Source organism: Falco punctatus (assembly GCF_963210335.1).
Source record: "Falco punctatus genome assembly, chromosome: 8".
Taxonomy (NCBI): Eukaryota; Metazoa; Chordata; class Aves; order Falconiformes; family Falconidae; genus Falco; species Falco punctatus.
Window position 1 is genome coordinate 51,011,095 of NC_137588.1, and position 14,769 is coordinate 51,025,863.

General features: G+C 41.4%; 1 protein-coding gene across 2 annotated transcripts; it reads right to left on the reverse strand.

Moving 5' to 3' along the window:
- Positions 1-219: 219 nt before the first annotated feature.
- Positions 220-14,484, reverse strand: MAT2B (methionine adenosyltransferase 2 non-catalytic beta subunit). 2 transcript variants are annotated; one of them, XM_080399984.1, is made up of 7 exons: positions 13,559-14,484; positions 8,362-8,556; positions 7,359-7,473; positions 6,911-7,063; positions 3,938-4,131; positions 2,854-2,967; positions 220-1,820 (listed from the first exon to the last, which is right to left on the reverse strand). In XM_080399984.1, the coding sequence occupies exons 1-7, from the start codon at positions 13,586-13,588 to the stop codon at positions 1,650-1,652; spliced, it is 972 nt and encodes a 323-aa protein (XP_080256110.1). In that variant the 5' UTR covers positions 13,589-14,484; the 3' UTR covers positions 220-1,649. The 2 variants fall into 2 exon arrangements, with proteins under 2 accessions (XP_080256110.1, XP_080256109.1); XM_080399983.1 differs by lacking the exon at positions 13,559-14,484 and adding an exon at positions 11,279-11,449.
- Positions 14,485-14,769: the final 285 nt, after the last annotated feature.

Sequence of the window (14,769 nt, forward strand, 5' to 3'; positions counted from 1 at the left end):
TCTGAAGCTTTTTTTTTGTGTGTGTACATTTATCATAGCCCCAAGGCAGTGGCACACCGATAGAGAAACACTGATCAAACGTAATCTAACTCTGGAAATAGTTAATTGAATGGGGAGGCAGGAATCACTGAAAAGGCACACACATTTCAAGAAAAATTGCAAATATTTATGATTAAGATAAATCCTGATGGTAAAGAAAGACTCAACAACTGTTTCTCATGCTGGCAATACATATTTATTGTAATTTTGGAGATAGGTTACCATGTGTATATCAGGAATTCAGACTAAAAGCAAATCAAGATTATGAACTCTTAGCATATGACAGTTGGAAATTAAATAACTGGATGTAAAGCTGACCTTCAGAAGATCTTCAGTAGGTCTATTTTTGTGGGGGCCCCCCCCTTTTTTTTTTTTAAATCAAAAGCTAATCCTTTTCCCATCCCCCTTCTTTTCAACCACAGAAAAATATATGATCATCCAAATGCAACTTTTCTCAGTTTTACTAATAATCCGCTGGCAATATCAGAACATTTATATTGTTGATTCTAGAACTTCAGAAGGCAGCTACGATTTACAAACCATGTTCCGCCTCCACTTTGCCTAGCTACTGAGTCCAGCTTTAAGGACTAGACTTAAACAGATTAAAGATTTGCTTATATTAGACTATTGTGGTTACATTATTATGGTGCAAACCCTCAACACATGTGCTTTGCTGTTCCAGAACAAGCTACATCAGTGCAAGATCTGGCAGTCTGTGCAAAAGAAGCTGCAGTGTTGACTAACAAACATCTTCCTTACCATTAAATTCGCCGATCCCAAATACTGCCCCCCAAAAAAGAGAAAGATGAAGATATTACATGCTTCTACAAAAAAAACCCCAAACAAACCCCAACTGAAAAAAAAAAAAAAAATCCTCCAACTCCAGTCCCCCCCAAAAAAACACCCCAGGTCAAAACTATTTGTTCCCTACCCTCCCAGCCCTTTTCTAGCTTTTGTATGTCACCATTAAAACAAATGCATACAACTTACTGTACAAATATGAAGCTGCAGGCATTCAAGTTACAGAACATTCTGAAAATATTTCAAGCATAAAAAGTACACTTGATAATTGCAAAAATAAAGTTTCACTTTTTTAAAAAACATTTTGATCAGAGCTCAAGCAAAACAAACATTTAACGATTCCTACTTCAGTTTAATTTGATAAGAACACCACCTTCAGAAGTTAAAAACAAAAACCTCATGATTTTTGGTGACAAAGTAACTGACAATGTCTTTTAATGAAGAGAAATGGTATATACAACAATGGCACAGACCTTAAGCATCAACAACAGATTTCAGCCAAAAGTAAGTACACAAGTGATGAGTCATTCTTAGCATCAAATGGTACTTACTACTAAGAACCATAATCCGCTAGGAACAGACATGAAGTTAGACTGGTACGAACGGAAGGAAAGATCCATGACGTTGAATAGGCTCAGTTTCTGTCACTGAACTTTTTTTTAGGCTAATAATTCCACTAGTGCAAGACCTTATGTTTACCTGATTAAATGAAAACTCATAAATGTCACAATTTAAGAACACTCATACAAAACTATTTTCTTCTTTTAAAAAAGTGCCACATAACATACTTTTACTAAAAAAGTTACAAACTAATGGAAGACTGTCTGTCTCCATCTCTTGTCGACAAGGAAAGGCCAAAGTGATTCTTTGATCCCAGCTCGAAACGGTGTTCTCTGACCTATCCCCAGCATCTCCAACTTGGAGCAGTCTAGCTGAGCATTCCTCGGACGAAGAGCACCCACAACTGGACAATCAGTAATCTAAAAAATAAACAGAAAACAACCCCAACACACCAAGAAGTAAGCTGATATGACAGCAAAATATTTCTTCTTACATAAGCTCATTTAGACGTTTTCCTTCATAGCTTTCTATACAGCTATGTTCCCCTCCTTCCTTCCAACTACTTGGTGGAGGATCTTTTTCTTTGTTTCTTTGCTTTTTTTATGGTTAACTTCATCGCAGTGTAAGAGATGTCAGGCAGAGCAATGGGAAATTTAACTTCTCAATTACTCTCACCATTTATTCTTTTCTACATTTTACTCCTATTTTCACCCTATAACCATAATCACAAGGTAAAAAATGCTCTAAAATGCTGACAGAATCATGTCTGGATCAATGTACCTGAAGAGAAATAGATCTGGGCAGAAAAAAAAAATCAGACTAACTTAAGTGTTTGCCGTTCTTTTTATCTCCATCTTCCAAGCCACATTTCATCTCCAGCCTTTACTAATTCAGAATCCTTGGAATTTATTTTGGATATAAATAAAGTCTTAATTACATGTTATGTTCTCAGAACTTTACCAGTATGCCTTTAAGAGTACTCTTAAGTGTCAATAAAAACTGCAGGACAGGTGTTTTAAGCAAAGCAATAAATGATCCGAAGTTCTTAAGTGCATCTATTCAGAGACAAATCTGGTCATTGACAAGTTCTTACAGATTCCCACCTTCAAATTAATATACTGTGAATCTGCAAGCTTTTTAAAGGATGAAAATACAACAAAAAGTACTGACTTACTCATGACTAAAGGGAACTGTTCTGCAGAAATACCATTACACTACAGACTATGAAACTGATTACTGACCGATTGGGTAAGTTTTGTAATTCAGCGGGTCAAAGCAGCTGTTGTTTTCCCAAGTTAGATACCAGACAGCACCCTCTGCAACACATCTGCTATGCCAGACATACACAGATGTCCTGAAGGGGAACCTTATTTGTATAGTTAGCGTGAGACCTACTGCTTGAAACAACAAAGCACATCCACCTTTCTACAGGTGGAACACCACATCACTTACAGGTCTCAGGTGGCTGCTGGGAAGGTTGAAAGCATCTGCAATTGCACATGCCATTTCATACTTAGTCATCTGTTCATTGCCAGACCAGTGAAATGTTCCTTTTACTGATGGGTCCTACAGAAGAAACAGGAAACGCAGGTGAAATAAAGCAGTTAGCCAGCCCTCAGGCTAAATCCTGGGCAAGAATTGTGCAGAACAATCCTCCAGCAAGACCCCACCTTGAAAGGCACGTTACAGGACCTCACCGATGTTCTAGAAACATCTCGTGCATTTTCAGGGAACACCTGACTAGGGGTTGAAACTGAAAACCGGTGTTACATGAATTTGACCTGGCTTTTCACAAACAGCTTATATTCTGTAGAATTAACAGGAGGGAAAGGAGCAAGTGAACCAAGCAACCAAGGTCAAACAGCTGGGGAGGAGCAACTTGGCTGTTTTAAACTATTCACTATTCAAAAACAAATGCAAAAGGTACTACACATTTTGAAAGTTAAACTGCAAACCGTGTACGAGCCCAATCAAACTGACTGCGCTGCGTCCACCGTATGTGCATGGTCCACCTTTTTCCAAGTTACATGTATGAAAATTAAAGGCAGTTGGTTGGCTTTGTTACCTTGCAAAGGTGGTAATCTGAAGATGCTGTGGTGCATAAGCACAATAGAATATTCAAATCCAGTGGCTTGGTTTTGCCACTTCCTTGTTCTTAATACAATAAACAAGGGCATCTTTGAAAATGACATCCAACCACCATGGATTTTTTTTTTTAGTCCAAAAATGGCAATTTGTAAAAAGCGTATTAGAGTAAGTTTGATATTTGCATTTCTCTCCTCTATACTAGCAAGACACATGACAATTCTCAGAAGCATCTGTCCCATCACTTCCCTTGCTTTTGTTTCAAGTATCAGAATATCCACAGTCATGTGAAAATACAGCTAGTATTACAGCTAGTTCTTTACTCCCCCCCGCAGTGTTCCAGAAATGCAAAAAACAATGCAGGTTATATGCAGTTCTCAGTTGTTCAGAAACCAAGCCAAGAACTCAAACTGTTTTTATCTTGAAGAGGCTTGTTTCTTTACATTCTTACCAGCATTCTCTTCTCTGCTAGTTGTCTACAAACAGTAGCTACGTCCTTGACGTTAGTAGGAAATCTTTGCTGCCAGTGGTCCATGTTGGCAGATTTATTACTGAACTGCACTTTATCAAACATAACAGTCACAGCACTTTCTTCCAGTCTTTCTACCTCTCCATACAAGACAGGAATCCTAAGTACCGCTGCACCTAAAAGAATATTTTAAAAGTATTAACATTGTTATAAATGGGTATGAAGCATAACCTGAAAAGTGTTTTGGAAGTGTTAAGAAATATGTTGGCGATATTATGCATCTACAAATCACAAAGAAAATGCAATTAATATGTTTGCCCTCAGAATATAATTTCAATTTCTATCAATTAAAACAGTTTATAAACACTATGTTTATATAAACTTATTTTCATTTATGCCATTGATTTCCAGAAAGTTAACAAGCTCTCATTAGCGCTGCAAGAGAAAAAAGGCCTGTTTGGGTTAGAACAAAAATTTAAAAAGCAACTGCACTATGCAGCTACTCCAGTGCTCCCCATCCTCCCTGGGTACGAGCAAGAACAAAACTCCCACCAACCACAAATCACCATATTCAGCCAGCAATTACAGACAAGAGATTTTTCACCCAGCATGCAGAAGCCTCCTGCATAAAGGAGGGTATTATTTACCAGAAAAAAAGACATGAACCTTGGAACGAATAATTAAAATGCTTGACAAATAAGGAATACTTTCACAGAATGCAGCAGTAAACAGTATTAGATTTCAAATAGTGATTTGAGAAATTAAACTAACAGTAAACAAGCGCAAAGAGAAAGACGTTTTACAATGGAATACATCGTACTAGTCTATCTCAGCCATGAAGACTCAAAAGGCTTCTTTGAGGGGAAATCCAAGAAGGCTATGACAAATTCATTACAAGCAATATGGATACTTTAGCTTAAAGAAAAGAAAAGAAAAAAAATCAGTCCTGAAATGAGAAGAGGAAGTCACCAAATCATTGCAATTCATAAAGATTTGTAGGACAATGCTATAGCTATTAAAAAGACAAAAAGGAAAAGCTGACACACAAATTATTCTCACAGAAAAGTAAACTGAAAGAAGTACTTGTACAAGAAAAACAAATACAATAAGAAGTCCAATATGACACTGATTTCCTGCTGCTCTAAAAACAGCTATTTGGTCACTCAGCAAATATGTCCCTCATCTCTTTAAACAGTAGTTGAAATATCTCTTTTTTAAGTATCTTTAGAAGTATTCATTATTTGAGAAAAAGACTGCCTGTCTTGTGTTCTCAGAGAGCATTAGCTTCATTACCAATGGCTCAAAAGACCTACTGAAACTTTTTTAGTTTTATAGGCATGAATATAAATCTAACTTGTATCCCCTCCTAACCAAAGTAAAATATATTTTTTAAAAAAATACGCAAACCCCCCCCCCAATTTATTGGTGAGATTCTTGCATTATACAACAGAAACGGATAGGGAAGTTTTCATGCATCTGCAGACATTTGATAGACTGAATTCTACCTACACAATACCAGCAAATTCATGGCTGGAATACATGTAAAATATTTATATTGGTATGAAACAACAGAATTTACATTTTCAAGCATCTTACTCAGCACAATCTCAAAAATCCTTCCGCTAATAATACCACTGCTGCAACCCACTACTGCCTGACAGGTCATACGCAAAGAGGTCAACAAACAGAAGTGAGGTGTTGAGCTGGGGGAAGGATCTAGCAAGATACCCACACCTACTTGAATGTGGTGCAGTCTTATCTTCATTACCAATCTAGAGGAGGCAGCAAACAGCATCACAGTCAAATTCAGAGATGATATTGCAGTTAGAGGTGGAGTGAATAACTTTTATTTAAATTGATTTTCACTGAAGTAAGACTTTTCCTATCAAAGTATCTTTTGGAAAGTCTGTTTCTTACTAGTAATGACAAACCTACATTAAGGCCTATCATTTTGACACATCATATATACTTACTTACTGAAAGACCATCACACTAATTTATCAATTGCTCAGTTCTCTGGTTAGGCAGAACAGAATCACAGTGCGAGTATCACACTGACAGACCAGAAGCCTCTTCTGCAAGTGCACCGAGATTATTTTCTTCAAATTCTTCTAGAAAACAGAGGTGCTTCTTTCCTTATAATATGTGAGTGGAAACTGACAGAATACTAGCTAGAAACAACCAAACCTCTTTTATACAAGAAGCAAGTTGTCAGTGCAAGGGAACATGTCCAGTCCCAAGCTTTTTTTTCTTAGCAAGTAGAATTTTTAAAACTGTGTTTGTCTATTTTGAATGTCAACATTAATTAAGAAAAGTTTTAAATAATAAATAAAAAAAATAGTTGCTTAAAACAAGGAATATGTCACTAACACTTTAAGAAGTATTACAAGCAGAAACCTGACGTGTGTGGTACGGTAGGTGGGTTAAAGTAAAATAGATGGCTTGTTGGCTTATGTAACAAGAGCAAAACACGAGTTCAGCAAGAAAACCAAAAGAGTAACAACAAAAACCTATGCTGATTTTATCTGCATTATTACTGAACTGCAAGTCTGTTTTTCCCTTTAAATAAATATACATTTAGAACAATTGCAACGCATCCCTGTAAATAACAGCAACTATACATTAAGTGTCATAAAGCTTGTGCCATTGCAATATATTGATGATTTTATCTTTCCTTAAGAATAGTTGATTCACAATAGGCAAAGGCTTGTGAAAGTCCATCAGCAGAAACTAGGAACACAAACAAGGATTGGAAAAAATAAGAAATAAAGCTTTAGTTAACCTATAAGCAACAGGAATCATTTGTAAGTAAGGAGACTGACTCCTAAGCACATTCTTTTCTGAATCTCGTTTCCATGGTTTTGCAACTTCACCACTGACTTATGACTCTATTAAGCTAATATACAAGCAAGTAAAAATAGAAAGCCTCTATTAAAAATCTGAGCATATTCTTACCTTCATTATTTTCCAGGACTGCCTTTTCACCCTCCAGTTTGGTTTTACCATATAAATTGAGGGGATTTGGTACATCAGTCTCTTTATAAGGAGGGCTTGTTCCATCAAATACATAGTCTGTGCTGATGTAGATCAGAAAAGCTCCAACTCCAGCTAGAATGAAAGTGTTTATACATCGCCTGTTTTAATTCATGCCTTGTTTGAAATCCCAATAAACCTTTAAACAAAACTCCAAAGGAGCTCATCTTCTAGCCCCATTCATTTGCACTGCACTGTCTGTCTGCTCACCGTCACACAGACAGGCAAGCTACCCTTATGGAAAATGGATCGACAGCAAACTGATCACACAAATGACATTCAGCACTTTCAGTAACTTATTCTTATTTATGTCCCTGTACAAATAAATGTGGTATTTTTGCAAGAAACCAAATCCATTTGACTGTCTTACCTGCCTCTTTTGCCAAGTTCCCTGAAGCAGCCACATTGAGCTGAGAAGCAGCATCTGGTTGACTCTCTACAACATCTGGCCTTCTCTCAGCAGCACAATGCACTATAACATGAGGCTGAAAATTAAAGACTAATTTTAAACAACAAACATTGTCAGGAGATTGCAGTTGTACCCTAACTCTAGCTATGAACTCCCTTCAAACAAAAAGGCATTTCAGTAAGTTCTGAAAAGCAATAAATGCAGTAGTATTATTTTTAATCATGGCATTCTGACGAGCATGCTTTCCCTGGGAAGTAAAATAGAACCATGCTGCTTCAAGATACAAAAAAACCAGATCATTAATTTTGCAGTTATGATCTTCAGTAGCTTTGACTTTACAGCAAGATTGAGGCTGTTGTTTTTTTCTTTTTAACTCTGTAGAATAATATAAAATATAATAATATAAGATATATCTCACACAAACACACAATGATACTTAAATTTTTTATAGACAAGACATTGACACATGGCTTATTTGACATATGCAGACTATTAACAAGGTATTTAAAGCCATTTTATAGAATGGCGCCCTTCATAAATGTATTTCAGGTTTTACATATTCCTCTTGCAAGTTAGACTGAAAAAACAATGGACTTCTTACTGCACTGCACGCCAGACAGAGTCACTGCTGTTGTATTCAAGTACCCTTCAACTTCCAAAGAAGTGCTTCACATCAATAACTCACATTTATCTTTTTTTTTTTCAACTACCAATGCAAATGTGCTGGCACATACACCTGTTACCTGCAGCCTGTCTATGGTGCTGATAGCAAAGTTCAGAACTATCTGTAGCTACAGAGCAAACGCCAGACGTGGCAGAACAGGCAGCTGTACATTTTTTAGAGCTCTGCCACAGCATTAGCCCCACCAAAGCCACATCAACTCAGTTATCAGAACAGTGCTATTAACTGATTACTAGATGTGTAACGTACCCTTTCCATCTACTTCATACTCCAGAAACTTACCTGAAAATCGTGGATGATGTCATGAACTGCAATAGAGTCCAGAAGATTAATCTGTTCAAACCTGGGCTGAGCTCTCCTATATCCACAGCCAACTGCATTCCAGTTATTTTCATTGAATTCTTTAAACACAGCTCTGCCAAGAAGTCCCGTGGCACCAGTAATCAAAACTCGCCTACTGGGAATATCAACATCTTCCTAGGGAAAGGAGAAGAGGAAGTTTTCTTTCTACTATTATTTGTTACTGTTTTTTCTTACAAAGTATGCAAGGCTACAGTCAGAGCTGTTGTATTAAATAGCCTTCATTGCCCCACGAGTGTTATGGAGTGTCTCACGGAATACAAGAACCTGGGAGCACCAATACTGTACCTAGTTAAGTATTAAAACATATTTTTGAAGACAACAAAAACAAAACTTAAAGGGGAAACTCATTCACTTCCACAACAAAAGGGGAAAACAAACTGAACCAGTAATGAAGAGAGAATTTTAAGTTCACTCAAAATCTGATAACTACGTGCGAAATTTGAAAGCAGGGAAATAACAGCTTCTGAAAACGGACCCAAAACATGTAACATTTAGGGTCCACAACCTGCAACAAGTAATTTTGGATAGACTGTGCCTGTTAGAAGCTGCAGCGATACAATACAACTCACTGTGGGCCTACCTACAATGGCTGTAAGAACTGAAGACTTGAATTTTACTTTTAAAGAGAATAGTAATTCATTGTTATTCAACACAATAGTCTAACAGTAAGCAGAACCAAGTTATAGCTCAGTTTTACAAGATGCATCTTAAAGTGATTTGATAATTTAAACTCTCAATCTATAAAACATACTAAAGCTTTAGTTCAGCTACCACACATTCCAGTACTTGAAACGGTTGCGTACATCACTTCAAAGTTCATTCCCCTCCACTACTCACTGGACCATCAAGCTTTCAAGATGGCAAACATAAGATTCACGTCCGTCTGTGCAATCTTTATTTTCCTTTCATGCTTTCCTTCTGCATGTATCATGAACATGGACCCACTAAAACCAAAAATAAAAGCATATGCTTACATGCCAGTCCAGAAGAAAACTTTGGGTGTGCAGAATCCATAAATCTTGGATTTCCTGACCACTTCAAGGACAATTTGCAATAATTTATTATAATTTTTGGAAACGCTCTCTACTATGCAATTCATATAGCCCAGTTACTTCTTAGCATTCTTAGATATTCAGCATTGTAATAGACCACTATTTTTTGACTGCACTTTGTTACTTCCAAATTACTCTCTGTCTTTCACTCTTAAAGTTAAAAAGCTTTTGCTCCATAACACTATATGCAGAGGTTTGTTATGGAAACAGTCTTTCCCAAAACAATTGCTCAAAGTTCCCAGCACAGCACGTACACTGTTCCCAACCCTAAATCTTCAGGCAAAGCATAGCTTATTCCCATCAGTACTAAATGAAAATTAGTATCTGGAGTTTCCTGAAAATAACAAACTACAGCAAATGATGTTTTAAAACCTTAGCTTTATCTTTACGGTCAACTTGACCTCAGAACACAAGTTTGTTTACAATTTTTTAGGGCTACCCATGTTTCTCTGAAAAGCATATGCAACAACACGCAAGTGCTGTTTTCTTTTTTGTTATGTACTTTTTATCTTAGCAAAGTCCAGACAGGGCATCACAGGCCAAGTTATCCTCCACAGCCAAAGGGTACCTGCTAATAACTACCAAAAAATAACTTAAAAAATAGTAAAGTATGATGCATTTCAAGGGGAAAACCAAGGCACAGGTGCTTTTTAAGCTTTACATAAAAACTTGACAAAGGTGACTACTCAGCTCTGGTGAGACCCCACCTGCAGTGCTGCATCCAGCACTGGGGCCCCCAGCACAAGGACATGGACCTGTTGGAGCAAGTCCAGAGGAGGCCAGGAGGATGCTCAGAGGACCGGAGCACCTCTCCTGTGCAGACAGGCTGAGAGAGTTGGGGTTGTTCAGCCTGGAGAAGAGAAGGCTCCGGAGAGACCTTACAGCGGCCTGCCAGTGCCTGAAGGGGCTACAAGGAAGCTGAAGAGGGGCTTTGTACGTGGGCATGCGGCAAGAGGACAAGGTGAATGGCTTTAAACTGAAAGAGGGGAGATCTAGACTAGATAGTAAGCAGAAATTCTTTGCTATGACGGCGGTGAGACAGTGGCACAGGCTGCCCAGAGCAGCTGTGGATGCCCCATCCCTGGGATGCTCAGGGCCAGGCTGGATGGGGCTGGGAGCGACCTGCCCGGGTGGAAGGTGTCCCTACCCGTGGCGGGGGGGGGGGGGGGGGGGGGGGGCGGAACTGGATGATCCTTAAGGTCCCTTCCAACCCAAACCGTTTTGCGATTCTAAAATCATGATGAACTCAGTAACAGTGTTAAGGAGCGCCCACTAAAACCAGAAGCCAGCAGGTCACGCAGACTGCACCGAAGCCACCCCAGGGAAGGCACCCGGAGCCCGGGCCCTGATCCAGCCCCGGCATCCCAAAGCTCGAGGCGAACCCCCGGCTCCCCGCAGCCCCGGGCTGGCAGACGGAACCCTGTCAACGCTGACAAAAAGTTACTCCGCGTTAACGCGCGCGTCAAGCACCCACAGCCGCAGCGGCGCGGAGCCGCGGAACGCTGCTGGGAACAAGCCGCGACCGCGGGGGGTACGCGGGGAGGGGCCCGCGCACAGGGCCCCGGCAGGGCCGCCCCGCCACAGCGCGAAGCCCGGAACGAACGCGCCGGTGCCGCGAGGAGCCGCAACGCCGCCGAGGGCCCCGACCGCGGGGGACTGCGCCGGGGACCCGGAGCGCCGAGGGCAGAACCCGCCCCGGCCCGTACCCAGGGAGATTCGGCCGCCCCCGCGGCCCCGCCGCACCCCGCCCCTCGGCCCGGCCGCGGCCCGGCGCCACCGCTCACCTCCACCAGCTCGCAGCGGCCCGGCGCGAAGCGGATCTTGAGCTCCTTCTCCCGGCCGACCATGGCGGCGGCGGGGGCCCGGCGGGGCCGCGGCCTGGGCCTGCTTCTGCTGCGGGGCCGCCCGCGGGGCTCGCCTGGCGCAGCGGGGGCCGGACGTGCCCTACGCCGCGCAGCAGGACGCGCCCTCATTGGCCCGCGGCCCCGCGACCGACGCAGGCGCCTCCCGCCGCCGCGCGCTCATTGGCGGAGAGGCGCGGGAGGGGCGGGGCCCCAGCGGGGTTTAAAGGGGCGGCCGCGGCCCGCCTGGGAGGGCGCCGCGCTGGGGGCGGGGACGGGGCCGGCCGGTTCGCGGTGGGGCGGGAGGTGGCGGGGAACGGGCCCCCGGCTCCCTTCCCCCGCGCACCGGGCTCCCTGGGTCGGGAGGAAACACTGACGCAGCGCAGCGCGTGCAGCCACCGCGCCCGCGGGGGGGCCCATCCAGCGGCGAGGGTCGCGGCCGGAGCCCCCCCGCGCACAGAGCAGCGCAGCGCCGGAGCGCGCAGGTGCAGGTGCCCCTCTGCGCCTTGTGAACGCACCCAGCAGCGAGCGTCCCGCGCTGGAAATGGTGACCCACCTGGGCTGCCTTGGTCACAGACAGGCGGGCACTCCCTGCCCTCCACGTACAGTCTGCCATCCCAGTCTCCACAGGGTGCAGGTCCCAGTAAAGACAGTCCAAAGAGCAGCCCCAGCCCGTGGTTTCCCCAGCGGACAGGAGCGAACAGGGCACCCTTTGCCCAGGGAGCGGCACCGGCGCTGGGCAGAGGCCCCTGGCCACGGTGCCTCGGCCAGCACTCGCAGATGCTTCAGCAGCCGCCTGCTAGAACCGTGTGCGACCTTCCGTGCACATGAAGGATCAGGTCCCACCCTTTCTAAAGTGAAATTTCTTAATTCGGCCAGAATATCTCATTTGGCTTCTAAGAAATGCCATTAGTGTAACCCTGGCACAAACTTAACAGAAACCACATAATGTTCCTGTTAGAATGGTAGAAAACTGCATGCATTTTCCCTTTGTCTTTATCCATAGCTTTTGTGTAAAAGCAACTGGTATGGCCCATGGCAAAGTAGGGGGGCTGCTTTTGAAAAAGCAAGAAGTGATTATAGTCCTCATTCTATACATGTCATTTCATGCTTACAGGATGATCAAGTTGTGTACTTTTTTAAAAAAAATGCAAGCTTTGGAAGTAACATGGATCTGTACACAAAGCTTTTTATATCTGACTCACACAAAGGCAAAGAACCAAAGTTAAGCAGATGCACATAATTAGTGTCCATGACTTAATTTAGCTATTCACACACATATTTCAGCTTGACTTCATTAAAATTATTTAATTAGTAATCAAGGGAGAAAACCAGCTGATACTAACTGTATGTTAATTCCTATAAGGAGAAATCAGGAAGTCTACTAAAATTGAGTAGAATCATATTGTAAGCAACCTTTACTTATGACTAACTACTGACATATGCAGGACAAAGTTATACATATATAAACCCGTTTCTGCCTTCTTGAAATGCAGATGCCCTATTTTTCTTTGTACTAAGCTATGGACATTTAATTCCCTTTCACTAACCTTAGATTTCTATTGAAAAAAAATCAGTAATTCATAACTTGAAATTCAGAAGAAAAATCTACAGCGAAATACTGAACTGCTCAGCAGCACTAAGGTAACAACTCCAAGCACATTTCAAGTCACACCTCTTCTTCCCAACACAGACCAAAATTGCCCACTGGACAACTTAACAAAAGCAACTACCTGGAAATAGAAGTTTTGCCTTCCAGGCTTAGAGCAAGAGGAAAATAGGGAAAGCATTAACAGAGGAGGCACAACCTAGACCCATAAATGGGCCTCTAAAATATCTTCACATTTTTGTCTCCAGTGTAAGTTACAAAAACTATATGTAATTTGTTACCTTGGTGACAGTCTATTTTTTTTTTTTTTTACATTGAATTCAGTAGCATTCCAGCTTATATATTTTCTGTATTACACTCACTTTGTGGAACACTACGATTTCATGGCATAGATAAACAAAAATTTTATTCTAGACCATATCACAGTTATTTAAACATAATGCATCACTGGGTGACTAATAAATGCACTACTCATTAAATTAACATTTCAGACTGTAATGCAGGGACTAAAGTATAATTAACTCTCTCTCTCTCTCCCTTCCTGTTTCCTTTTCCCTAGATTCTGTAATCAAAGCGTGGCAGCAACCCATTAATGCAAATATCCAGAGCCTTACCTGCTCCATTTCCACCAGCATTTCAGGCATCGCCTCAAACTACAGAAGGAATCATCAGCCTTAGGAAATAACTGTTCAACTGCACACTTGTCCCTTTGTCTGCTTTTGCCTGCAGAGAGCACATGGACTGAAAGCAGTAGCTCGGTTGACCTTTGAAACCAAAATGCTACTCCAAGCCCTGTATCATGTGCAGCCTGAATCCTGTTAAGCTTTTGGTTTATCCCCAGTGGTACCATTTAAGCAGCTCAGTATTAACTTAAATTTTCACTTCGTAACAGCCAGCATGAGGCAAGTGCAGCCATTGTGCGTACACAATTTAGTCAGAGCACCGGCACTGAGTCTTAGGCAGTTTTCCTTTTACGGGACACAGGAGGAGGGCTCTAATTAGGTCAGCCAGGTTGAGGATGCTAGCAGCTCTTCATTTTACATTTAAACCAAGTACAACCCAGATCTTGTGACAATATAGTGAGATGGATGCTCAGAGAAATAATTTCTTGTTAAATTATATATTTTTTCAATAAAAGAGCAATTGATTCCTGCAGCGAATACTTAAGTCAGTTGAGCTACCAATATGAAGGTTTCAGTTCTTAATATGTATTATTTCATGCATGCATGAAACTGGCAGAACCACTAAGACTGCAGTTCACACAAAGCACTCAGTTTCCCCTTTACTTCTCTCTCCAAATCTGCTCTATACTATTCATCTGTTTTAAAGCTAAAACAAATATCAACATTGCAGTAAGGCTAGTATAATTATTTGCTCTACTTCCCCGATTCTTTTGTCTATATAAGTATGCTCTTGATAGCCTAAAAAGGATTTAAAATTACACTTAGAGCTTTCTAGCTTAATTGACAGTTTTGGCTAAGAGCAAAGGCTGTATGGAAAAAGTAGCAGCCATCATAGAAGCAGTCTCTTGTGATAACTGCAGTATTTGTTTCACTTTGTGGGCTTTCACCCTTCAACAAACTTTTGCTAACTTGATATCACATGCAAACATCAAAAATGAGGTTCAGATTGCATTAAAGACTGGGGTTTTTTTTCTTAAAAAACCCCATTTTTATATTTATTATATAAATATAACTTATATAATTTAAAAGTCCCCATTTAAAAGTCCCCATTTCCTTGTTTTGAGTTTTGTGGAACCTTCTGTTAACATTCACTTGCCCTAATCTACTCTCTCCTGAAATAAAAGGGCTCATTTACATTTCTG

Bases quoted from the DNA above. Each gene is read 5' to 3' on its own strand.
- MAT2B (XM_080399983.1), bottom strand. From the start codon at position 11,341: ATGGTCGGCCGGGAGAAGGAGCTCAAGATCCGCTTCGCGCCGGGCCGC. The intron at 8,557-11,278 runs GTGAGCGGTGGC...TCCTTTCCCTAG, and splicing joins GCCGCTGCGAGCTGGTGGAG to GAAGATGTTGATATTCCCAG. The intron at 4,132-6,910 runs GTAAGAATATGC...ATATTCTTTTAG, and splicing joins AGTCCTGGAAAATAATGAAG to GTGCAGCGGTACTTAGGATT.